General features: G+C 41.5%; 2 protein-coding genes across 3 annotated transcripts; one reads left to right on the top strand and one right to left on the bottom strand.

Moving 5' to 3' along the window:
* Window positions 1-332: 332 nt before the first annotated feature.
* ABHD13 (abhydrolase domain containing 13) lies at window positions 333-12,595 on the bottom strand. The gene is made up of 3 exons (XM_075852487.1): window positions 12,480-12,595; window positions 11,613-11,737; window positions 333-2,599 (listed from the first exon to the last, which is right to left on the bottom strand). Exon 3 carries the CDS (start codon window positions 2,574-2,576, stop codon window positions 1,566-1,568), a length of 1,011 nt encoding a protein of 336 aa, XP_075708602.1. The 5' UTR covers window positions 2,577-2,599; window positions 11,613-11,737; window positions 12,480-12,595; the 3' UTR covers window positions 333-1,565.
* Window positions 12,596-12,870: 275 nt separating this feature from the next.
* LIG4 (DNA ligase 4) lies at window positions 12,871-26,276 on the top strand. Of its 2 annotated transcripts, none has more exons than XM_075852485.1 (3): window positions 12,871-12,961; window positions 21,403-21,499; window positions 22,848-26,276. In XM_075852485.1, the coding sequence occupies exon 3, from the start codon at window positions 22,860-22,862 to the stop codon at window positions 25,581-25,583; it is 2,724 nt and encodes a 907-aa protein (XP_075708600.1). In that variant the 5' UTR covers window positions 12,871-12,961; window positions 21,403-21,499; window positions 22,848-22,859; the 3' UTR covers window positions 25,584-26,276. The 2 variants fall into 2 exon arrangements, with proteins under 2 accessions (XP_075708600.1, XP_075708601.1); XM_075852486.1 differs by having other exon boundaries at window positions 12,923-13,011.
* Window positions 26,277-27,330: the final 1,054 nt, after the last annotated feature.

Genomic DNA, 27,330 nt, shown 5'->3' with positions numbered 1-27,330 from the left:
AACAGCTTTCATACAAATTGAACATTCTTACATTAGATAGAAGCCCTTGCATTTGTTTGTGAGCAGAACCTCACTTAAGCTATAATACTTATCTGTTATCATGGATGACGCGAAGGACTCATCGTGACATTTAATGGTTGCCCGGTTTAATGTTTAGATTGCCACCAGCACTAGAAAATTTTCAGTGCAGGTCCTGTATATGTATCACTTGCTGGGATAATGCAATGGAAGGCAACTAGAGTTCAATTACTACGGAGTACGAAAAATCAAAATCATTCAGAACAATACCGTCAATGTACCAAACGCAACCCATAATTAGAAGTAACTATTGCTTATACTTCATTATTTTACCATTTATTGCAATGGATGAAACAAAAGATGCTCGTTGTAACATAACTGTGGGCTAAAAACCCTACTGCATGTCCCCAAACTATGAATTATACCTTCATGACGGACACAGAGTACGCCTGCCCAGGCTGCCCTAAGTAAAAACACTTTTCATACACAGATGAGGTGGAGATGTGCATTGCCAAGGTTAAAAGATAGAAAGACGAAAATAATACAAGCATGCATAATAACATAAACTGCTGAATGAATTGCACACAATATTTGTAAAACCAATTTTTGGTCATCACAGCACATCAAAGAACACAATGGATTGTGATAATTACCCAAAAAGAAACAGATAACATTTATGTACAGTATGAGACAAGCTAATGTATGCTAACTGCATGTATGTGCTGTATAGAATGACTTTAACAAGTAGCAGTCTCACAGAACTGTTTTATTGCGTATACCATTCTCTAGCATGATGAGCAATGCTTCATTTTATCAAGGACATAACAGATGATCTCTCCCTGACACCAAGGGGTTGTCCAGGATGAAAAGATAGCAATAAAATTATGAAAAATTAGGACCAATATATCGGCGCTGCTGGATATAAAAGGATTTAATAGAGGCTACGCGTTTCGATGCAGGACATGCGTCTTCATCAGGCCATAAACATACGGTAACAACAGGATGAAAAGATAGTCTTTTTTTTTTTCCTTCAGAAACAGCACTTTTGTTCACGGGCTGTGTCTGATATTGTAGCTCAGGTGAATTCACTTCAATAAGGATAAGCTGCAATACTAAACGTAGTCTATGGACAAGAGTGGCGCCGTTTCTGAAGACGAAAAAAAAAACTTTAAAAGTGAACCGCATTATTTGTATTCATTAGTGGACGTGACCGGGGCTTTGAAATACGTATGAAAAACATAATTAAAAAAATGGCATCGTTCCAGGTAATGCCGAAACTACCGTATAAAACCAGCGCAGCAGTCAATTCAAAATGAAGAATATGTTAAAACAGTGCATGCACTGAACTTGTGTGTATTAAGAACTCTGAAGTGTACTTTATCAGAACTCCATAGAAAAAAAAAAAAAGCTGAAGTCTCAGCTACATCATGGACGCACTCTCCAAGTTTTACTTTCTTATGTTTGGAAAACAAACGGTACAAATGACATTCTTATAGTCAAGTCTCACAAACTAAATATACAACAGTGCAAAGGGAAGAAGCTGGCATTCATATTATTGTCACATTTGATGTTTTTGCATTTTCTTCTGGACAGTGATTACTGGTCAGTTCTTTAATGAATTGTTCAAGTGCAGAAAAGTAGCCTTGGCACTGCCAGGTGTCATTATGCGTCCCATCTGGGAAAATAGCTATTCTTTTAGTCCGGGATGGGGAGAGTTCATAGAGCTGTTTCATCATGAACGGAGGAATTAACTGGTCGGATAGCCCAGAGATGAATAAGGAAGGCATTCGGCATTGAGAAATTTTCCTGTAGGACAAAAACTTATTTTTGTAGCACCATAAAGGAAGGTACCTCATAGGAAGAAAAGAAAACAGGGTGCCGGCCATATGAGGAATACTAAGAAAAGTATTTTCTAACACTATCGCCGATATTCTGTGTGCATTCTCAGACGCTAGATGAACGGCCACTCCGCCCCCTAGCGAGCGACCAAAGAGTATAATTTTTGTTTTATCAATGTCGGGTCTGGTCATGACGTAATCAAGTACAGCTTCAGAGTCTAGATAAAGGCCTTCTTCACTTGGTTCTCCTTCACTTTTTCCATACCCTCTGTAGTCAACCAAGAGTAAGTTCACCTTTAAGTTGACCAGCATCAACAATGCATTGGGTAACCTATGGCCAATATTTCCCGCATTACCGTGAAAATAAATGATGGTCGGAGAAAAGTTTGCGTTATCACCTGCGTATCTCAAGAGGATGAGGTTGAGATGTAAACCGTCTTTTGTTTTAATGAATATATTTTCATGTGGTATTCCAGTGGGCATTGGTACATAAAGTCGTGATGAAGAAGGCTGGTCAGGAAAATAAAGCAGTACATCCTGGAATTTAAATAGTATTCCAGCTATGGAGATAAATATTAGAAGCAGCAGAATAATACCACCATACATATTAAACGTTAATATTAAAGGGAGAAGACATATCCGACATAGTCCCCACGACCACGATCCTAAAGTCAGTAACCACCGCTCAGCACAAGCCCAAAACTTAAAATGTTTTTCCATTTTCGATCTCTTCTGTTTGTGCCCTGAAAAACAGACAAGTAGGATATATTCAGAAGAAAGGCTAATACATAGCTTATATTCCTCTGATGCCTCCTGACCTAGGGTTATACAGGTACATGTATCAATAGGATAATAGGTCATGGAATTAAAACCGGTTAAGTGTTTGGATGATCTGAATACAATGCTTATTCCGCATGTGGTTTGGAGGATGTTACCACTAAGTGATAATTGCATTTACTACAATGATACAAACCGTTGTTTTGCACATAAGCAATAAACTTTAGCACTGCAGAAAATTCACTGTATCTTATGCTGGATTCACACATGGCGTATTAGTTGCATTTTATTATTGATGTAAGCATTCTGACTAAAACCGGTTTGAAAATTGCAATATACTTACTGTTTAGATTAGCCGCTGAATTTAGATGGTAAGTATATTACAACAACCGCTGATATCTATGGGGGAAGCTAAAGCCAGCCATACAGTTCCCCTGCAAATGAATGTAGTATTACATGCTGGCCATGTAAAAGAATATAGGGTATATGGGAAAGGGTTGTTTTTAAGTTGCAAAATACAACTCATGAATTGCCCACTCTTAAAGGGTAACTAAACTTTCAAAAAACTTCTGACATGTCAGAAGTTTTGTATCGGTGGGGGTCCAAGCACTGAGACCCCCACCAATCGCTAAAACGAAGCAGCAGAAGCGCTCGGGTGAGCACTGTGCTGCATGGTTTCTGATAGACTTAGCCCTTATTCACACGACAGGGTTTCCCGGACGGGTGCCGGCCGTTCATAAAACGGCCGTCACCCGGCTGCTGTAGGAACAATAGACACCTAAAGGGGCTATTCACACGACCAATTTTTTGACGGCCTGGGAAACCCGGCCGTCAAAAAATGGGACATGTCCTATTTTCGGCCGTTTACCCGGCCCCCATAGAAGTCCATGGGGCCGGGTAATACACGGCCATCACCGGAATGTGTCCCGAGTGATGGCCATGTATTCCGTCGCTCGCTCCCTCCTCACAGCGCAGAGTGCATGTGAGGAGGAGGAGTTTATGCCATTCGGACGAATGGCTACGCTGGAGGTAAGTATATACACTGTGTGGCAGGGCCGGGGTGTACAGCAGGTGGAAGGAAGCACTGCGCTGGCTCCCTTCCCCTGCTGGTTTTAAAAGCGCCCTGGCCCGGCGACACCTTCCATGGCCGATGGCGCCGCTAGCAGCTGCTGCTGCTACTATTGTAGCGACGCCACTATAGCAGAGCAGGGAGGTATCTCCCTGCTCTGCTATGTGCTAGCCCCACTTTAGCTCCCTGAAGGAGCGGAATCCCCGTGTGTTCGGGGATTCCGCTCCTGGATAGAGCGCTTGATGTCTCTGTCCATATCTGGGCAGTGTAATCAGGGGAAACTCCTGAAGCGGAATCCCCGCACACATGGGGATTCCCCTTCAGGAGTTGCCCCTGATGTCACTGTCCAGATATGCCCGGCCCGGAACGGATGCAAAACTAATGCAAACCGGCCGGGAAAAACGGCCCATTTTATAGGCCGACACTCGGGCGGGACCCTGTCGTGTGAATAAGGCATAACTATTCAGTTGGTAGACTTACTATTGAGTCCGTACACTAACTGCTCGGCTTTCCGAGAAAAGCCAAATCAGAAACAAAGCGTTTCAGCGCTCACCTGAGCGTTTCTGTTGCTTAGTTTTAGCGATTGGTGGGGGTCTCAGTGCTCAGACTCCCACTGATCAAAACTTCTGACATGTCACTATGACATGTCAGGAGTTTTCTGTAAATTTAGTTACCCTTTAATAGATATAGAAAATTTTCCTTTAAAGAAAGTTTCCACCAAAAATGCAAAACTGGCCATATGTTAGTAAATCAGAAATGAGTGATAGCCAGAGCTTATTAATGCGAAGTTTCACTTAGGAATATTGCCATATTTCCATTAACCCCTTCCCTCTTTGGCCGCTTTTGACCTTCCTGACAGAGCCTCATTTTTCAAATCTGACATGTTTCACTTTATGTGGTAATAACTCCGGAATGCTTTTACCTATCCAAGCGATTCTGAGATTGTTTTCTCGTGACACATTGGACTTTGTTACTGGCAAAATTTGCCCGATACATTCAGTATTTAATTGTGAAAAACACCAAAATTTAGCGAAAATTGCAAAAATTAGCATTTTTCTCAATTTAAATGTATCTGCTTGTAAGACAGGCAGTTATACCACACAAAAATGTTGCTAACTAAGATCCCCCATATGTCTACTTTACATTGGTATCATTTTTTGATCATCATTTTATTTTTCTAGGACGTTACAAGGCTTAGAACTTTAGCAGCAATTTCTCACATTTTCAAGAAAATTTCAAAATGCTATTTTTACAGGGGCCAGTTCAGTTGTGAAGTGGCTTTGAGGTCCTTAGATATTAGAAACCCCCAATAAGTCACCCTATTTTAAAAACTGCACCCCTCAAAGTATTCAAAACAGCATTTTGAAAGTTTCTTAACCCTTTAGACATTGCGCAGGAATTAAGGCAAAGTAGAGGTGAAATTTACAAAGTTCATTATTTTTTTCCAGAAATTCATTTTGAATCCATTTTTTTTGTACCTCAGAATGTTTTACCCAAGAAATGCAACTCAATATTTATTGCCCAGGTTCTGCAGTTTTAGGAAATATCGCACATATGGCCCTAGTGTGCTACTGGACTGAAGCACCGGCCTCAGAAGCAAAGGAGCACCTGGTGGATTTTGGGCCTCCTTTTTATTAGAATATATTTTAGGTACCATGTCAGCTTTGAACAGGTCTAGTGGAACTAAAACAGTGGAAACCCCCCAAAAGTGACCCCATTTGGGAAACTACACCCCTCGAGGAATTTATCTAGGGGTGTAGCAAGCATTTTGACCGGCCAGTTTTTTTGCAAAAATTTTTGGAACTAGGCCATGAAAATGAAAATCTACATTTTTTCAAATAAAATGTAGGTTTAGCTAATTTTTTTTTTCATTTCCAAAAGAACTAAAGTAGAAAAAGCACCACAACATTTGTAGAGCAATTTCTCCCGAGTAAAACAATACCCCACATGTGGTAATAAACGGTTGTTTGGACACACGGCAGGGCTTAGAAGGGAAAGAGCGCCATTTGGCTCTTGGAGCTCAAATTTAGCAGGAATGGTTTGCGGAGGCCATGTCACATTTGCAAAGCCCCTGAGGTGACAAAACTGTGGAAACCCCCAACAAGTGACCCCATTTTGGAAACTATACCCCTTGAGGAAATTATCTAGGGGTATAGAGAGCATTTTGACCCCACAGGTTTTTTGCAAAAATTTTTGGAACTAGGCCATGAAAATGAAAATCTACATTTTTTCAAATAAAATGTAGGTTTAGCTAATTTTTTTTTTCATTTCCAAAAGAACTAAAGTAGAAAAAGCACCACAACATTTGTAGAGCAATTTCTCCCGAGTAAAACAATACCCCACATGTGGTAATAAACGGCTGTTTGGACACACGGTGAGGCTGAGAAGGGAAAGAGCGCCATTTGGCTTTTGGAACTCAAATTTAGCAGGAATGGTTTGCAGTGGCCATGTCGCATTTGCAAAGCTCCTGAGGGGACAAAACAGTGGAAACCCCCAACAAGTGACCCCATCTTGGAAACTACACCCCATGAGGAAATTATCTAGGGGTACAGTGAGCAGTTTGACCCCACAGGTGTTTTACAGAACTTATTGTAAGTAGGCCGTAAAAATGAAAATCTACATTTTTTCAAAGAAAATGTAGGTTTAGGTATTTTTTTTAATTTCCACAAGGACTGAAGGAGAAAAAGCACCACAACATTTGTAAAGCAACTTCTCCCGAGTAAAACAATACCCCACATGTGGTCATAAACATCTGTTTGGACACACGGTAGGGCTCAGAATGGAAGGAGCACCATTTGGATTTTGGAATGGTTTCTGGGTGTCGTCATATTTTCTGAGCCCCTGTAGTACTAGTACAGTGGAAACACCCCAAAAGTGACTCCATTTGGGAAACTGCACCCCCTGAGGAATCATCTAGGGGTATAGTGAAAATTTTGATCCCAAAGGTTTTTGCTGAATTAATTAGAATTAAGCCATAAAAATGAAAAATAATTTTTTTTCCAACAAGATGTAGTTTTAGATACACATTTTTCATTTTTACAAGGAATAGAGAAGAAAAAGCACCCCAACATTTGTAAAGAAATTTCTTCCGAGTACGGTAACACCCCATATGTGGTTATAATCAGCTGTTTACATATATGGGAGCATACAGAAGAAAAGGAGCGGTATTTATCTTTTGGAGCCTAGATTTTGCTGGAATGGTTTGCGGACGCCATGTTGCATTTGCAAAACCACTGATGTACCAAACAAAAGTGACCCCGTTTTAGAAACTACACCCCTAAAGGCATTTATCAAGGGGTGTAGTGAGAATTTAGACTCCACAGGTGTTTTTCAGAAATGAATACGCAGTGGATTGTGCAAAGTGAAAATTGCAATTTCTCCACTGATCTGCCCATTCACCGCACAAGATGTTGTGCCCCTAGAGAATCTTACCCCATAAATTGTTAAGCGGGTTCTCCCGGGTATGGTAATGCCTTACTTGTGGCCATAAATTGCTGTTTGGGCACACTGTAGGGCTAAGAAGGGAAAGACCGCCATTTTGAGCATGGATTTTGCTTGGTAATAGTTCTGTTTGGGGTTTTGCTGGTATTTCCGTTTATAATGTGGTGGCATATGTAATCTGTGCGGAGTATATCAGGGGTATATGTAATCTGTGCGGAGTATATCAGGGGTATATGTAATCTGTGCGGAGTCCATCAGGGTATATGTAATCTGTGCGGAAAACATCAGGGTATATGTAATCTGTGCGGAGTACATCAGGGTATATGTAATCTGTGCGAAGTACATCAGGGTATATGTAAGCTGTGCGGAGTACATCAGGGTATATGTAAACTGTGCGGAGTACATCAGGGTATATGTAAGCTGGGCGGAGTATATCAGGGTATATGTAAGCTGTGAGGAGTACATCAGGGTATATGTAATCTGTGCGGAGTATATCAGGGGTATATGTAATCTGTGCGGGGAACATCAGGGTATATGTAATCTGTGCGGGGAACATCAGGGTATATGTAATCTGTGCGGAGTATATCAGGGGTATATGTAATCTGTGCGGAGTACATCAGGGCATAATAAGAGGGTATAATAATGGGGTAAATAATACAATTATCCATAGATGTGGGTTACGCTGTGAAGCGATCCGTTATGCACAGGCAGGGGTCACACTGATAAACGGTTTTCTTTCTTATCCCACTTTTGTAACGCTCTGCACCTTTTGGGGACTTTTTCTCCTTCGTAGTTTGGGAAATATTACTGGGAAAGTTTTGCGCTGGTATAATACGGGCGCCCTCGCTTCCAGCGGATGTGCGATGTCCCTTCCCTTTCCTAGTTCCTAAATACTATGGCCCTGAAACTGAAGGAATGTTCTCCTCCGGCCTGCGCATTGAGATGTTTTTCATCACCGCATTACTAATGCCGTAACTTTTTTGTTTTTCAGTTGATTGAGCGGTGTGCGGGCTTGTTTTTTGCGAGACGGGCTGTAGATTTTATTGGTACCATTTTAGAACACATACGACTTTTTGATCACTTTTTATTTCATTTTTTGGTAAAGGAAATTACCAAAAACAAGCAATTCTGGAATAGTTTTTTATTGTTTTTTTTATCGGCATACACAGTGTGCCCTAAATTACATGTTAGCTTTATTCTGCGGGTCGATACGATTACGGCGATACCAAATTTATATCGTTTTTTTTATGTATTGCAGCTTTTGCACAATAAAATCACTTTTTTTATAAAATCATTTGTTTTCTGTGTCGACATATTCTAAGACCCATAACTTTATTATTTTTGCGTGCACAAAGCGGTGTCAGGGATTATTTTATGCGGCACGGATTGTCGTTTTTTATTAGTACTATTTTGGAGTAAATGTGACTTTTTGATCACTTTTTATAGCATTTTTTTGGAAGGAGATGCGACCTTAAAACAAAGATTCTGGCGCTGTTTTTCATGGTTTTTTTTACCGCGTTCACCGTGCGGGATAAATTACATAATAGTTTTGTAGTTTGGGTCGTTACGGACACGGTGATACCAATTATGTATAGTTTTTTTTGATTTTTACGGTTTTTCCCATAATAAAATACTTACTTTGGGAAAAAAGTCAGTTTAGCTTTATTTTTATTTGAAATGTGTGTGTTTTTATTGTTTTACCACATTTTTATTAACTTTTTTTACTTGTCCCACTAGGGGACATGAGGGCCTGATGCCCCGATCGCTACTCTAATACACTGCACTACATACGTAGTGCAGTGTATTAGCGCTGTCAGTTATTCACTGACAGCAAGCCAATGAGGACTCGCCGCAGGCGGGTCCTCATCGGCTCCCGTACAAGGCAGACTCGGACGCCATTTTCTGGCGTCCGATTGCCACAGCAACCCAGCGATTGCATCACTGGGTTGCCGATCGGGTGAGCGCAGCATCTGAGGGGTTAATCTGCCGGATCGGAGCGTAGCTCTGGTCCTGGCAGTTACAGGAGGGTGCCAGCTGTATAATACAGCTGTCCCCCCGCAGTGATAGTGCCGGCTCTGCTTCTGAGCCCGCACCATCATTGCGCCGTATATATACGGCGCTTTGCGGGAAGCACCTCCCGACAGCGCCGTATATATACGGCGGATGTCGGGAAGGGGTTAAGTTGGAGTGGCCATTTCTGCAAAAACAAGAGAGCAGAAAGTGCAGGAACTATTGGTTGTCACTTTTGCATCAGCTCCCCAGCCACGTCTGGTAAAAGTGTCACTTTATTATTGACAGAATACATCATTTAAAAAATAAAACTTCTTATTTACTAGCATATGGAAATTCTGTTTAATTTTTGAGTGTTGCTGACTGATAATATTCTTAATAATGAGCATGTGACCGCAGAGGTGTCGCTGAGAACATTGCTGTTTTATTACAAACTATGTAGGAGACGTTTTCAATTAATTTTTTAAACCCCAGCTTCTCAGAGCTAGTGAGTACAGTGGGCAGCCTCCTCTGCCTACTCACAGCGATTGACAGCTCCCCCTGTATGATTGTGTCCGAGAAACAAGAGTTGTAATTTAAAGTGTACCTCCGCTTTCAGTAAGAAACTATTATAGTGCAGGAGTGTGCACTGTAATAGTTATTCGAAATCACTTCTATATATCTAGCTTATAGTAGCAGCACAAACTGTGTCCATGCTGGCGGCAGCTCTTAATTCTTTAGTGAAAGAAAGAGCGTCTTGCTGGTCTCCATGGCTCCCATATCCACAACGGCCGTTAGCGTTAAAGGATTCCACAGCAGCGGTTCTGGATACGGGTTCCATGTAAACCAGTCTCCCACTAAAGAGTTATCAGCAGCTGACAGCACGGACTTTACATAGTCCATGCTGCTGCTAGAAGATCGCTAATAAAAATTATCTAGAAAAACAATTATTGTGCACACTCCTGCACTATAATCACTTTTTACTGAAAGTAGAGATACGCTGTAAGGCCCCATGCACACGAACGTGCTTCTGCGGCCGCAATTCCCTCGAAAATCCACGGGAGAATTGCGGCCCCATTCATTCCTATGGGGCCATGCACGCGACCGGGGTTTCCACGGTCCGTGCATGGCACCCGGAGACCGGACCACAGAAAGAACAGGCAAGCCTTATTACGGCTGTGTTCTGCGGTCCGGGCTCATTGAAAATAATGGCCATGTATCACAGAAATCAGGTCCATGCACATGGCTACAGTCGTGTGCATGAGGCCTTAGTAATTAACTACAAGCTTCCAATCTGCTATTTGTAATAAAAAAACATACCCTCTTCTCAGCCATCATGATCATCTGACAGGTTCTGAGGGGCTAATCTGTCCATTAACCATACCAAACGGTTCCTCTTACATGGTTGTCTGTTGAATGTCTCCGAACCCCATCTATGAGCCAGAATGGGAAGCCACTCATAAAGAGAATCTCTTGTTTCGGTGGACCCAGTCCATCCATTAAATGTATTTGAACGTCTGCCATGTAATACTGCATTTCCCCTGCATTGCATGGCAGACATTCATGTGTATAGGGCAATGTCTGGGCAGATGCGCCTTCCACCACCGATTACAGCTGATTACCAGGGGTTAGAAAAACTGGCCTTCCATTTATAAAGGACTTGTCTTCATGAGACAATCACTTTAAGTCGCTGGATGAGTAATGCACATTAATTTCCAAATAACTATAACTCGGCTGAAATATGGGTAATTTTATTAGAACTCGTCAAACTACTGCTCTTTTTATTTATGCTGAAATGCAATGGTTAAACCAGGGATAGTGTCAGGGTATGTTCACACAAAGTGTCCTCAGGCCTATTTCTGGGCGTTTACGCCTCGAAAAACGCGGAAGCAGAACGCCTCCAAACAGCTGCCCACTGATTTCAATGTGAAAAACAGCATTCTGTTCCGACAAGGGGCGTTTTTTACGCAGCCGTTTTTTTTTAAAATGTCCGCGTGTAAAAAGCCCGCGAGAAAAAAGTGCCTGTCACTTCTTGAGCCGTTTTTTCATTGACTCTATAGAAAAACAGCTCCAAAAATGGCATTGAAAAACGCCAGTGGCTTAAAAAAAACGTCTTAATCAGGAGCAGTTTTCCCTTGAAAACGGCTCCGTATTTTCAGACATTTTTGATTTTGTGTGCGCACATACCCTAAGCATTGTGGACTTTAAGAGCCAGGTGGTCCACACCTGGAGCCAGTGTGACATTTTTTTTTTAGGGGCCACAGAATAAGAGCAATAGCAGATATTAAAAATAAAATAAAAAAAGTTAGCCACCAGTAGCAAATTTCTAAGACCCTGTTTAAAGGATATGTAACTTTCAACATATATATATATATATACATATATATATATATATATATATATATAAACAAAGGTGTATTATAGAAGGTAATAAAATCAGAGTAGTAGCCAAATCTAGAAGAAACTCGGAACAGGCATACCTGGTGAATACAGTCACTATGGAAGATAATAAGGCTGGACAACAATCTGGCTACAGGGCTGTTCAGGTAGTAGTCCTTCTGTACGTTCTAGGTGCAGCCTCCACAGGGGGACAGGTTAATGGGACCTGTTTTAATGACAGAAATGAAAGTGTGAGTGTGAAACTCTAGACGTCATCAGTTATGTGTTCAGTCCTAGCATTTGCATCAAAGGTAAAATCCTTGGCATAAGTGTTTTAGCTGAAAGATACAGAACACCTTGGGTTTATATATGAATATTTATCAATACCAAAGCCCTGATAGCCATAGTTAGGGGGGAAATGCCAGCTAATCCCATGGCTCACGGTGAGAGGATTGGGCATAGGGCTCCCACGGGTAAGAGTGGTGCTGATTTTATGAGGTTGTATGAGAATAGAAACGCTGCAGGATCCATCAACAGCAATCAGATATGTATGGTGGCTGTAGATGAATATCACCCAGGCAGAATTGTAGTGGGGACTATCCCTAATGCATATAGTGACAATCTTTGTTTCTGTAGTCAGTAAAAATCTAGTACATACCAAAAATATTTAAAAAAACAGATCATTTCCATAATTATGAATATCTATGACAGTGGGTCCCGTGCACCTGTGTGTGTGTGACATATATATATATATATATATATATAGGCACACACATGACAGCACAATACATGCCAAGGAAGTGAGCACTACATTGTATGGTGGCTGACGACCTGACTATACCAACATAAGCGTAGTATAGCTGCTGGCATGACAGTGCAGGGTATCTGCCTGCACAAGAATGCTGCCCCTCATTGACATGTCACACGGCTGACCCCATACATGTCCTTCCCCCCACCCTGCTGCTCACATGGCATGTACAAGTTGCTGGCTGCTCTCGGCCTCTCATCCCATCGTACTCTATCTCGCCCCGCTGTCACTTCCCGCTCCTCTTCCGGGATTCTGATAGAATCGTCACGTAAGACGTAAGACTTTCACAAGTCACATGTTCACCTCAATCTGCCATCTTGCTTAAGGGCAGGGACCATGCTATGTCATAACTCCAACAGATAACATAATAAATGCATATATAAAACAACGTTTCACTTCTATTTGATGATTTTAATAAACGGGTAACACGTGAAAACCAAATGTATATGCGCTAATGAGCGTGTTGGCCAATTCAAAAATGGAGCACGCCACGCGTCGCAGCTATGACATGGCAGGGTAAAGTGCACGTATATGAGTAGGGTTGGAGCGGCGCCTCTTGATGACGTTTGCAGCTTCCGCTGTTGTCAGTTTTTACACACAGGGGTCTGAGGGATGTGGATGACGATAACATAAGGGTAGCAGGTGAGAGTCGCTGTTTACTGCCGGTCACGACATGTGCCTGGTTGCTGAAGGTGCGAGTCTAGACTTGTCTCACTCCTGTAATATGTGTCAAATGAGCGTGGAGGACGATTTCTCAGAACTGCTCGTCTCTTTTGTTCCTATAGTAACCAATGTATTTCTCTTTACCTGTCCCTTACAATATACTTAAAAAATAAAAAAAAATATATATATATATATATATATATATAAACACCCCTATCTTCTCTGTCTCTACCAGCCTGGCTAGTATATTCAGGTAAGATGGGGGGCTATAAACCGGGATGATGGCTGGTGTATACAGGGATGATGGGGGTTATATACGGGGATGATGGCTGGTATAAACGGGGATGATGGTGGTCTGGACCAGCCATTATCCATGTATATAAACCCCACCATCTTCATATATACCAGCCATCTAGGGTTGTCACGATACCAGAATTTGGACTTCAATACCGATACTTTGTGTAGTGTTGCGATTTTTGATACCAAAACGATACTTTGCCAACCGTAAAAAAAAAAATTAAAAATAAGTTCTTCCATTTTCTGATGTGAGGCACGAGGTGTAATGAATTTTGAATGTGCCTCACATTAATAGTAATTAACCCCATCATGTTTCTAATTGACAACAATTTGTTGTGCAGGTTATTACGGCCGCGCCAATACTGAATGTGTGTATATTTTAGGTATTGAGACTTATTTTAATGTTCATTGTAAAAAATGTGTATGTGTATTTTATATCTTTTTTTATTTTTAAACTTTAATGTACTGGCATATATTTATATGCCAGTACATTAGCCTGTGTACGGATAGTACTCAGGCAGTTGTTAAGACATTCCTAAGGATGCCCTAACAACAGGAAATATGGCAAGACAGCCCTGGGGTCCTTCAATGGACCCTGGGCTGTCTGCCCAAATATGGTATGTCCCTCAATCGCGTCACAGGGAAGCATCACGGGGATTCCCTGTGGCGCGATCCAAGGGGAATCCCCCCCTTCTCATTTTCCCCTTGAGTCCTGCGGTCAGCTTTCATCGCAGCATTCAGGGGAATAGTGGCAGAGATCAGAGGTTTCTCTCATCTCCGCTGTTAGAGCGGAGCTGCGGCTGAGTAATACAGTAATTGCCCCGCTCCTGAGAACAAGTGCGCACGCAGTCAGCATGAGGTTATGCGGCCGGCACTGCACTAATGAGCAGCGGCGCTGGCACTGATTACTGCACAGCTTGGTATCGAAATACATGAATAACGGTATAAAACCGTTTGAGGGTGCACGGTATCAAAACAGTATCGAAGTTTCGATGCATCGTGCATCCTTACAGCAATCATCCCTGTATATATCAGCCATCATCCCTGGACGTACCAGCCATCATCCCTGGACGTACCAGCCATCATCCCTGGACGTACCAGCCATCATCCCTGGACGTACCAGCCATCATCCCTGGACGTACCAGCCATCATCCCTGGACGTACCAGCCATCATCCCTGGACGTACCAGCCATCATCCCTGGACGTACCAGCCATCATCCCTGGACGTACCAGCCATCATCCCTGGACGTACCAGCCATCATCCCTGGACGTACCAGCCATCATCCCTGGACGTACCAGCCATCATCCCTGGACGTACCAGCCATCATCCCTGGACGTACCAGCCATCATCCCTGGACGTAGCAGCCATCATCCCTGGACGTAGCAGCCATCATCCCTGGACGTAGCAGCCATCATCCCTGGACGTAGCAGCCATCATCCCTGGACGTAGCAGCCATCATCCCTGGACGTAGCAGCCATCATCCCTGGACGTAGCAGCCATCATCCCTGGACGTAGCAGCCATCATCCCTGGACGTAGCAGCCATCATCCCTGGACGTAGCAGCCATCATCCCTGGACGTAGCAGCCATCATCCCTGGACGTAGCAGCCATCATCCCTGGACGTAGCAGCCATCATCCCTGGACGTAGCAGCCATCATCCCTGGACGTAGCAGCCATCATCCCTGGACGTAGCAGCCATCATCCCTGGACGTAGCAGCCATCATCCCTGGACGTAGCAGCCATCATCCCTGGACGTAGCAGCCATCATCCCTGGACGTAGCAGCCATCATCCCTGGACGTAGCAGCCATCATCCCTGGACGTAGCAGCCATCATCCCTGGACGTAGCAGCCATCATCCCTGGACGTAGCAGCCATCATCCCTGGACGTAGCAGCCATCATCCCTGGACGTAGCAGCCATCATCCCTGGACGTAGCAGCCATCATCCCTGGACGTAGCAGCCATCATCCCTGGACGTAGCAGCCATCATCCCTGGACGTAGCAGCCATCATCCCTGGACGTAGCAGCCATCATCCCTGGACGTAGCAGCCATCATCCCTGGACGTAGCAGCCATCATCCCTGGACGTAGCAGCCATCATCCCTGGACGTAGCAGCCATCATCCCTGGACGTAGCAGCCATCATCCCTGGACGTAGCAGCCTGGCTGGTATATACAGGGATGATGGGTAGTCCAGCCATCATCCCTGCATTAACCCCCATCATCCCTGTATAGATCAGCCATTATCCCTGTTTACAAAACCCATCATCCCTCTATCCATTCATTTTTGAGGAGGTGTGCTTGCTCACACTCTCTTCTAACACGCAGGCTTCTTCTGCTCCTCTCTGGCAGGCAGCGTTAGAGGTGTGATCTGCTCTAGCAGACGTGCCTAGCGTGCGACACGTCTGCCGATTCTAACTTTTCTGCTGCCTGAGGCGAAAATGTAAATGGCGCCCCCCAGATTTTGAGTGACCAGGCTGCGTGCCCAAGTAGTACAAGGCAATGGCACATCCAAGAAAGTTGGAGGAGACTGGTAGTGATGTATAACAGCCAGGGGGATGTCAATTAAGCATGGAAAGGTAGGTTTGGAGGCAGGACTACGTGACTCTTGAGGATAGCCCACCGCCCCATGACCCTCCCTTTAATGAGTAATTAGCATATGATGTGCGCCGTTTTAATAGTTGATTTAATCGATTTTGCTGTATCTCAAAAAAACAAGCATGGGAAGGTTTGGAAATATAGTCAGGTCACGTATTACCGCATGGTGGCGGTTTAAGGGGTTATAACTACCCGATAGGTTCCCATTAACCCCTTCCCGCCGCAGCCCTTTTTGAGAATTGCATTTTTGTTTTTTTCTCCCCACCTTCCAAAAGCCATAACTTCTTTAGTTTTCCGTCGATATAGTCCTATAAGGGCTTGATTTTTGCGGGACGAGTTGTAGTGTTTCATAGCGCCATTTATTGGGCCATATAATGTACTGGGAAAAGGGAAAAAAATTATTTGTGGGGTAGAAAATGAAAAAAACATTGATTCCTCCATTGTTTTTTGAGCGTCATTTTTACGGAATTCACTGTGCAATTAAAACAACATGTTAACTTTATTCTCTGGGTCAATACGATTACGGCGATATCAAATATATATAGTTTTTTCTATATTTTACTACTTTTACACGTAGAAACCTAATTGTAAAAAATAAAATGTATTTGGTGTCGCCAAATTCCGATAGCCATAACTTTTTTATTTTTCCGTCTATTAAGTGGTTGGAAGGCTTATTTTTTTGCGGGATAAGCGGTCGTTTTTAATAATACCATTTTGATGTACATGCGATATTTTGTTCACTTTTTATTTCATTTTTTGTAGGAGATTAGGTGACCAAAAAATAGGGATTCTGGCGTTTACAATTTTTTTTTTTTACGGTATTCACCGTGCGGGTTAAGTAATTATATTTTGTAATAGTTCAGACCTTTACGGACGCTGCAATACCAATTATGTTTATTTTTTTACTATGCTCAAGGAGGAAAATGGGAAAAGGGTTTTGTAACTTTTACATTATTTAATTTTTTTTTTACATTAAAACTAAACTTTAACTCATTTTTACTTTTTTGTTTTTTTTAGTCCCTCTAGGGGACTTCAACCAGCGATCGTTAGATCGCTTGCATGATATCGTGATTCTGACAGGCTTCTATTAAGCCCTGCCGGAGGCTTAAAGAGGCTCTGTCACCAGATTATCAAATCCCTCTCTCCTATTGCATGTGATCGGCGCTGCAATGTAGATAACAGTAACGTGTTTTTTTAAAAAAAAACTTTCATTTTTGGCCACGTTATGAGCTATTTTATATTTATGCAAGTGAGCTTTGAAATGGACAACTGGGCGTGTTTTTTTTTTCGTATTTCCAACTGGGCGTGTATTGTGTTTTTAACTGGGTGTGTTTACTTGTTTTACTAACTGGGCGTTGTGAATAGAAGTGTATGATGCTGACGAATCAGCATCATCCACTTCTCATCGTTCCAACCCAGCTTCTGGCAGTGCACAGACGTCTATTTGACCATTTGTGAACATTTTCCTAAGAACGGCGTCATGCAGTGCTGACAGCCATGATTTCAGCTGTGTGTCATTTCTATGAGCTATGCTGTAGTTTTGTTAAACTTCTGGTTTATTAGTTGCAGCGCGCTGTGAGCCTGGCGAATTCATGAGCTGAGGGATAGCTGCACAACCACCACTGATTCATAGCTTTTGCTGTGCATAGAGAGAAAGCTGTCAATCAGCAGCGGGGGAGCCTGAAGCTCACGGTTACGTCTGAATACAAGTTCACAGGGCTTGCAGCGTACTGCAGCTGGTAGGATATTAGTTCACCAAAACGACTGCATATTTACACACAAATGACAAACTGCTGAAATCAGCATTTCTGTCACTACTTCATGCTTCTCTCATAGAGTGCATTATTAAAGGGGTTGTCCGCGACCGGACAACTGATGACCTATCAACAGCGTGTTCTCGCGAGAACACGCTGTGTGTCTGTGCACTGCCAGAAGCTGGGTCGGAACGATGAGAAGTGGATGATGCTGATTTGTCAGCATCATACACTTCTATTCACAACGCCCAGCTAGTAAAACAAGTAAACACGCCCAGTTGGTAATACGAAAAAAACACGCCCAGTTGTCCATTTCAAAGCTCATTTGCATAAATATAAAATAGCTCATAGCTTGGCCAAAAATGAAAGTTTTTTTTTAAAAAAAACACGTTACTGTTATCTACATTGCAGCGCCGATCACATGCAATAGGAGATAGGGATTTGAGAATCTGGTGCCAGAGCCTCTTTAAAGAGGCTCTGTCACCACATTATAAGTGCCCTATCTCCTACATAAGTAGATCGGTGCTATAATGTAGGTGACAGCAGTGGTTTTTATTTAATAAAACGATCTGTTTTCATCACTTTATTAGCGATTTTAAATTTATGCTAATGAGTTGCTTAATGCCCAAGTGGGCGTATTTTTACTTTAGACCAAGTGGGCGTTGTATAGAGGAGTGTATGACGCTGACCAATCAGCATCATGCACTCCTCTCCATTCATTTACTCAGCGCATAGGGATCCTGCTAGATCCTTATGTGCTGTCTTATACTAACACATTAACAATACTGAAGTGTTTAGACAGTGAATAGACATTCCACGGGATGTCTATTCACAATCTCTGCACTTCGTTACTGTTTCTGTGGTACTCACAGCAGATCATGCGTAATCTCGCTGTAACCTGTCATTTACCGTGTAATCTCGCGAGATTACGCTTCCTCTGCTGTAACTACCACAGACAGAGCAACGAAGTGCAGAGATTGTGAATAGACATCCTGTGGAATGTCCATTCACTGTCTTAAACACTTCAGTATTGTTAATGAAATATTTTTTTAATATTCACAAGGAATAACGAAGAAAAGGCACCCCAACATATGTAAAGCAATGTCTCCCAATTACGGCAATACCCCACATGTGGTAATAAACGGCTGATTGGACCCACAGCAGGGCTCAGAAGGGAAGGAGCGCCATTTGAATTTTGGGGCACAGATTTTGCTGTAATTGTTTTTGTGCCATGATGCGTTTGCAATGCCCAGGAGGGACCCAAACAGTGGAAACACCCCAAAAGAGACCCCATTTTGGAAACCCACCTCAAGGAATTTTTCTAGGGGTATAGTTAGCATTTAGACCTTACAGGTTTTTTTGCAGAATTTATTAGAATTGGGCTGCGAAAATGAATATCTCCATTTTTTCCACTAAAATTTAGAATTTTCTCATCTTCACAAGGGATAAAGGAGAAAAAAAATAACACATTTTTGTAAAGCAATTTCTCCCGAGGATGGAAATACCCCACATACATTTTTTCATTAGAAATGAATTAACCCTTTCAGAACTGATCCATTTTTTGCTTTCTTATTTTCGTTTTTCACTCTCTGCCTTCCAAGAGCCATAACTTTTTTTTCTTTTTACGTCAGTAGACTGTTGTGAGGGCTTATTTCTTGCGGGAGGAACTGTAGCTTCTTTTGACACCATTTAAAGTACCATAAAATGTACTGGCAAACTGATAAAAAATTATTTGCGGGCTGAAATTGGAAAACTGGTTCCATTTTTTTAGGGGTTTCGTTTTTACAGCTTTCGCCGTGCGGTAAAAAATGAAAACTTTACTTTATTCTGCGGCTCGATACAATTACGGTGATACCAAATTTTTATCGTTTTTTTTATATTATACTACTTTTACAAAGAAAAATGTAATTGTTAAAATAAAAATTGTTTTGTTTCACCACATTCTGAGAGTCGTAACTTTTTTTATTTTTCTGTTGATTGAGCGGTGGGAGGTCTTATTTTTTGCGGGGCGAGCTGTAGTGGGTTTTTTTTTTTTTTGGTACCATTTTTTGGTACATAAAAAGTGATCAAAAAGTTGTATTACATTTTTTTTTAAGAGCTAAGGTGACAAAAAAAACAGCAATTTTGGTGGTTTAAATTATTTAAGTTTTTTACGGTGTTCACCGTGCGAGTTAAAGAATGGTATATTGTAATAGGTCGGCCTTTTACAGACGTAGCGATACCAACTTTGTTCATTTTTTTTTACATTACTTTAGAAGAAAAATGGGAAAACATTTTTTTTTTTTAACTTTAAATTACTTTTTTCTCACTACTAAAAACTTTATTTCTTCTACACATTTTATTATTCCCCTTAGGGGACTTGAACCAGCGATCATTGGATCGCGGGTACAATATACTGCAATACTAATGTATTGCAGTATATTGTTATTTTTACAGGCTTCTATAACCACACGATCGCTGTTCCTGTTCGTTAGTCCCGGGTGTCAGCTGTAATACTTCTCCTGGAGTCACAACCCCGGTCTGTGTGGCACTACCTGCGAGGGGTCTGTGTGGCACCACCTGCGAGGGGTCTGTGTGGCACCACCTGCGAGGGGTCTGTGTGGCACCACCTGCGAGGGGTCTGTGTGGCACCACCTGCGAGGGGTCTGTGTGGCACCTCCTGCGAGGGGTCTGTGTGGCACCATCTGCGAGGGGTCTGTGTGGCACCATCTGCGAGGGATCTGTGTGGCACCACCTGCGAGGGGTCTGTGTGGCACCACCTGCGAGGGGGCTGCGTGGCACCGCCTACAGCAGCGGGGCTACGAGAAAATTAATAGGAGGCAGAAAATACCTGTGGCGCCCGTTTGGAGAGCTTTTTTGCCTGCGTCTATTTCATTAGCTTCAAAAAAGTGAAACAACGCTGTCAATTCAAAATCTTCTTCAAAATTCCTGAAGGAATTTTGAGGCAGATATTTTTTTGCCTTACAAAAAACACTGTGTGAACATACCCTACTAGTGTAGAGCTTGTTTTTAGCCGTTATTATACTGTATGGGGGCACTAAAGGGGCACTATATAGGGCATTATACTTTAGTGGGTATTATACCTTTTTTTTATGTGGCATTTTTTTATGATGGGGTGGGGCGCCGAAAGATAATTTTGCACGGGGCACCATCTTTTCTAGGGCCGTTGGGGTCGGACTCCTGGCACCACTGCTGATCAGCTGACTGAAAGGGTGGAGACGTTCGGCGCCGCAGCCTTTTCACAGTTTACAGGCACAGCGCTGTACACATTCGGAGCTGCTGTGCCTGGGATTGTAGTTCCCGTTCCATGCAAGTGAATGGGACTGAGCTGCAATCCCAAGCACGGCCGCTACTATTGATGTGTATGGTGATGTGCCTGGTAAACACTGAAGAGGCCGTGTCGCTTAACGCTGCGGACCTTTGTCAGCTGATCAGCAAGTGTGCCTTGAGTCTGATCCACACAGATATGATATTGATATCCTAAGGATAGGATATAAATAAAAAATGTCCGGACAACCCCTTTAATGGTGAGGCCTCCATCCAAGATAGCTTCTCCACACTGATAAAGATGGCATTACTCATTTGATTAGAACTCCATTGTTCTAAGATACTGTATTTGTATTCTGTAAAACTTGTATACCTGTATGTCACAGCTATGAAATTCTTATTTTTTTTTCTCTAATGCATGTTCTGTGTTTCACTTTATTATTTTTTTTGCCCTGCAACTGTATAGTCAACTTCGCATTTAGGATCTAAGATGGTTTTCTTTTTTCAGGATATAAACCCTGAGTGCCCGTTGTTGTCTTACTACTAATGCTACCTTCTACAGAGGCTCAGCCAGAAGATTGTGGAGTTTGCTTTTATATTTTTGGGTTTGTATTATTTATTTCTTTTTGAAACCTATAAATTCGAACCTTTTATTTTAAAACCCTAAACATGTTCTGAATTCTGAAGCAATCTGGATAGCAAATTGAATATACTTTGTTTTAATAGTCAGTTAATAACCAGTGAAATAGAGCTTAACTCTACCAGGCTTCATTTCTATGAAAGATTTATGTTTAAATTGTAGCTAAACGTTTGACAACTTCTGACATGTCATAGTGACATGTCAGAAGTTTGGATTGGTAGGGGTCCGAGCACTGAGACCCCCACCAATCTCTAGAACGAAGCAGCTGAAATTTTTCCACTTTTTCCCCTTACAAAATGCTTTACCAGTAAAAACAAACAAACCACGTTACACATATTTCGTATCGCCGTGTCCGTAACGACCCCGACTATAAAGCTATTACATTATTTAACACGCAGGGTGAACGCCGTAAAAAAATAAATAAAAAAACAATGGAAACATTTCTGTTTTCTGTGAATCCTACCTTAAAAAAAAAATGTGATCAAAAAGTTGCATCTACTCAAACGGTACCAATAAAAACTACAAGCCGTCCCACAAAAAAAAGCCCTCATACAACTGCATCGGCAGAAAAATAAAAAAAGTTATGGCTCTTCAAAAATGGAGACACAAAAACAAATCATTTTAAAAAATAAAAGCGTTTTCACTGTGTAAAAGTAGTAAAACATACAAAATGTATACCAACCTGGTATTGTTGCAATTGTAACAACCTGCTGAATAAAGTTATTGTGTTATTTATACCACACGGTAAACGGCGTAGATTTAGGACGCAAAAAAGTGGCAACATTTCTGGGTTTTTTCTATTCCCCCCCCCCCCCAAAAAAGTTAATAAAAGTTAATCAATAAATTATATGTACCCCAAAATGGTGCTATTAAAAAATACAATTTGTCCCGCAAAAAACAAGACCTTATACAGCTTTGTCGACGCAAAAATAAAAAAAGTTATAGCTCTTGGAATGCGACGATGGGAAAAAATAGCTTGGTCATTAAGGTTTAAAATAGGCTGGTCATTAAGGGGTTAAGGGCCACCGTTGCAGATTCTGCTGCTTTTGCAGAGTGTTGCGACAAAAAACCTAATAAAGTCAGCAGCGGTCATGTAACGGATCCGGTGCTTCTGGTATTTTGGTTGTTCCTCACCTATGACGGAGCAGAACAACGGAATCCGATGTGAACACAGCCTTAGGGAGATTAAACATGCTTAGTGTAGTCAAGAGTTTACCATGCATGATGTAATGTATGTCATATTTATTTTAATATTGGCAATTTACAGAAGATAAAGTCTCTAAGTTGTTGTGGTTTTTTTTTTTTTTTTACAGTTGTGTGGCACAATGTCTTCAAATCATCTGCCCCTGAAAACAGTGGCTTCCCAAGTACCTTTTTCAGATCTCTGCAATACTTTAGAAAGAATTCAGAAATGCAAGAACAGAACAGAGAAAACAAATATTTTTAAACAATTTCTTGATTCTTGGAGAAAATTCCATGATGCCCTTCACAAGGACGAACCCAAAACGACAGACTCTTTTTATCCAGCTATGAGACTTATTTTACCACAGTTAGAAAGAGAGCGGATGGCTTATGGCATTAAAGAGACTCTGCTTGCCAAACTGTATATTAAAGTTCTTGGTTTGCCCAAAGATGGCAAAGATGCTCTTAAACTTTTAAATTATAGAACTCCTACTAGCAACAATTCAGATGCAGGTGACTTTGCAGCCATTGCGTACTTTGTGCTTAAATCACGTTGCAGAAAAGAAGGAAACTTGTTCATACAAGATGTGAATGGCCATTTAGATTCAATAGCGAGCAACAATGCCGGCAGGAAAAAGGAACTTATAGAAAAAAGTTTGCTGCATTTGATTGCAAACACCACCGCTCTGGAACAGAAGTGGCTTATACGGATGATTATAAAGGACATGAAGCTTGGGTTCAGCCAGCAAACCGTTTTTTCGATCTTTCACCCGGATGCGGTAGAACTGCATAATGTCACCACCGATTTAGAAAAAGTGTGTATACAGCTGCATGACCCTAGTGTGTGCCTTAGCGATGTCTCGATTTCACTTTTTTCTGCTTTCAAACCAATGCTTGCTGCAATCGCGAACATTCAACACCTAGAAAAACAAATGAATCACCAGAGTTTTTATATTGAAACGAAGCTTGATGGTGAGAGAATGCAGATGCACAAAGATGGAGATGTTTATAAATACTTCTCCCGAAATGGGTACGATTACTCACAGCAGTTTGGTGGTTCTCCCCTCGAAGGCTCCTTAACACCATTTATTCATAATGTCTTTCGTATGGATGTTCAAAACTGCATACTTGATGGTGAGATGATGGCCTTCAATCCCAATACTAAAACGTTCATGCAGAAAGGTAACAAGTTTGATATCAAAAGGATGGTGGATGATTCCGAACTTCAAACTTGTTTCTGTGTGTTTGATATTTTGATGTTTAATAGCCAGAAGTTAGCTCATGAAACACTTCGAAAAAGATATGATCTCCTTCGGGATATATTTACCCCAATTCCGGGAAGGATCCACATCACTCACAAAGCTGAGGCCAGTACGAAAAAGAATGTCGTTGATGCACTTAATGAGGCAATCGATAAACGCGAAGAAGGAATTATGGTTAAAGATCCTATGTCCATTTATAAGCCAGATAAACGTGGAGAAGGCTGGTTAAAAATCAAACCTGAATATGTTAATGGACTCATGGATGAATTAGATCTTCTAATTATTGGGGGATATTGGGGTAAGGGTCTGCGTGGTGGTATGATGTCACATTTTTTGTGTGCTGTGGCCGAGAAACCACTTCCAGGAGGGAAACCGTGTATTTTTCATTCAGTTTGTCGTATTGGCTCTGGCTACACCATGAAAGAATTATATGACCTAGGTTTAAAGTTAGCGCCTCACTGGAAGCCTTATCGTAAAAGAGATCCACCTACAAATCTTTTATGTGGCACTGAAAAACCAGAAGTATTTATTGAGCCTTGTAATTCTGTTATTGTTCAAGTGAAGGCAGCAGAAATTGTTCACAGTGATATGTACAAAACAAACTGTACTCTCCGGTTTCCCCGAATTGAGAAGATCAGAGAAGACAAGGAATGGTATGACTGCATGACACTTGATGACTTGGAACAATTTAGAGAAAAAGCTTCTGGCAAATTAGCATCAAAACACTTAGATATCAGTGAAGAGCCAGCAGAAAAGAAACGGAAAACGGTCCCGAAGATTAGGAAAGTAATCGGTGTCGTTTCTCATTTGAAAGCACCCGATCTTACCAACATCTCAAAGCAGTCAAATATGTTTGAAGAGGTTGAGTTCTGTGTGATGAGTGGAACAGAGGAGCATTCAAAAGCAGATCTAGAGAGCATGATCGCTTCTTGTGGAGGCATAGTAGTCCAAAATCCCGGAGAAGACACCTATTGTGTTATTGTAGGAACTAGAAATGTCAGAGTGAAGAACATCATCTCATCAAATAAGCATGATGTTGTTCGAGCCCCTTGGCTCCTTGAGTGCTTTAAAAATAAAACCTTTGTACCTTGGCAACCTCACCATATGATTCATATGTGTCCATCTACCAAGGAACACTTTGCTTGTGAATATGACTGCTATGGTGACAGTTATGTCACAGATACTAATGAGTCGGAGCTGAAGGACCTGTTTACCAGAATGCAAAGCACTACAGAAAAAATCCCCCTCAACATGATTGGTGACCTAGAGCAACGCTATTCATGGGAAAATTCTTCTAGCAGTCTATTCCGTCAATGTGTTGTATATCTAGATCTATTTACAATCCTAAATGACCCACTTACTAAAATTAAAAATTCTACTTTGAGTATAAGGGCAATGGAGTTACGCTTTTATGGCGCTAAAGTAGTAAGCCATCTTGAAGAAGGGGTTTCACATGTTGTGTTAGGTGACGACTTGACTCGTTTAGCAGAAATTAAGAGTCTTAGAAGGAGATTTAGCAGGAAATTCAAGATTGTTCCAGTTCTCTGGGTAGTTGATTCACTGAAGATGAGAACACTTCAGGTCGAACAGGATTATTTAATGTAAAATCTAAATTTTTAAGGGTTTTGTTTTTAATTGTATATTAAGATCTGAACCAAAAACCTTTTAATCTACAGTATATTTTTATATATATATTAATCGCATATTTAAACTGTATTTAGGTGTTTGTTTCTTTGTTTAGCTTATATTGTCTATTTTTGGGTGATTGCGATCAATTTTGAAAATTGTTTAAAGGGCACCTCCATTTACAAATATATTTTAATATGTAAAGACACTTTTTGTAATATACTTTATTTGAATACTGTGCCGACCTTCAGTAATAATGCACACTGGATACCCTAGAGCGGGAGACACGCTCTGTACCCGCTTGGAAGCCACCTCCGTCTCTGCTAGGAGCATAGTGGAAGAGGCCTCCTAGTAGATACAGCTATCTAGGGGATCCCACCCGCTCTGCCTCATTTCAGGAGACGGTTACTGCAGCCATGCATGGGGAATGTCAGTCAGTGATCATTATCAAGTGGAGATACAGTCCTCTTATGAAATATATTGCAAAGCAATTTCTAGTAATTGCCATAACCTATTACCTAGTTTTTGTTTTTTTAGACTGGATACCCCCTTTAATGCTTTTATGTGAATGAGCAATGTCAAATGTTTAATATGCTATTTATATTGTGCTTGTAATTTTATTATTCTTATAATGGTCTATAAATATTAAAGATCTGAGTTGTGTTTTTCTGATATCTGTCGTTTTTCTTTCTCCAATTTTTTTCCCCACAAATTCTTATATTATTTATATATATATATATATATATATATATATATATATATTTTTTTTTTTTTTTTCACCAACGTTGCATAACAAAAATCAAATACTTATTAACTGGTCATTTCTTAAGGAAAGTGTATAAATTTATTTTATATTGCTTATGTAGTGCCAACCTCCTTAACGCTGTTCAGAGATTCTTACCGTTCACAAAAGTCCTTGTCCCCAATGGAGCACACAATCGAAATTCCCAATCCTAAACACTCACATACACAACCGGGACAATTTCATGGGAAGCCAATTAACCTAAGTGTTTTTGGAATGTGGAAAGAAACCCACACATACAATTATACAGGTGTTTCCTTTGATTCTATTCGAATCTAGGCTCTCAGTGCTGCAAGGTAACCGTGCTAACCACTGACAGATTGTGCAGTAATTTCTGGTGATCGTAGCAGTTTTCATATAATTCCTGATATTCCCGTTCTTCACATTGTTTGTATTTAGGTATTTTATAGATGTGGAGTTTTTCTAGCCTAGTCTTGAGTATAATAGCGAGGTGTGATGACAAGCACTATAGGTACAATAATTACCATAAGGGTATGTGCACACACACTAATTACGTCCGTAATTGACGGACGTATTTCGGCCGCAAGTCCCGGACCGAACACAGTGCAAGGAGCCGGGCTCCTAGCATCATACTTATGTACGATGCTAGAAGTCCCTGCCTTGCTGCAGGACAACTGTCTCGTACTGTAAACATGATTATACTACGGGACAGTTGTCCTGCAGCAAGGCAGGAACTCCTAGCGTCGTACATAACTATGATGCTAGGAGCCCGGCTCCTTGCACTGTGTTCGGTCCGGGACTTGCGGCCGAAATACGTCCGTCAATTACGGACGTAATTAGTGTGTGTGCACATACCCTTAGTCTCACAGGACAGGTTACTGGCTAGGTGATACCAACATAGTGTCAACCACCTCCACAAGTTCAGAAAAGAGTACAGGAATAGGGACTCCAAAAACATCATAT

Source organism: Rhinoderma darwinii, chromosome 2 (assembly GCF_050947455.1).
Source record: "Rhinoderma darwinii isolate aRhiDar2 chromosome 2, aRhiDar2.hap1, whole genome shotgun sequence".
Taxonomy (NCBI): Eukaryota; Metazoa; Chordata; class Amphibia; order Anura; family Rhinodermatidae; genus Rhinoderma; species Rhinoderma darwinii.
The sequence above is the reverse complement of the archived record's forward strand: the minus strand, read 5'-3'. Positions and strand labels throughout refer to the sequence as shown.

Excerpts from the sequence above, each read along its gene's own strand:
- ABHD13 (XM_075852487.1), bottom strand. The coding sequence starts at position 2,576 with ATGGAAAAACATTTTAAGTTTTGGGCTTGTGCTGAGCGGTGGTTACTG.
- LIG4 (XM_075852485.1), top strand. The coding sequence starts at position 22,860 with ATGTCTTCAAATCATCTGCCCCTGAAAACAGTGGCTTCCCAAGTACCT.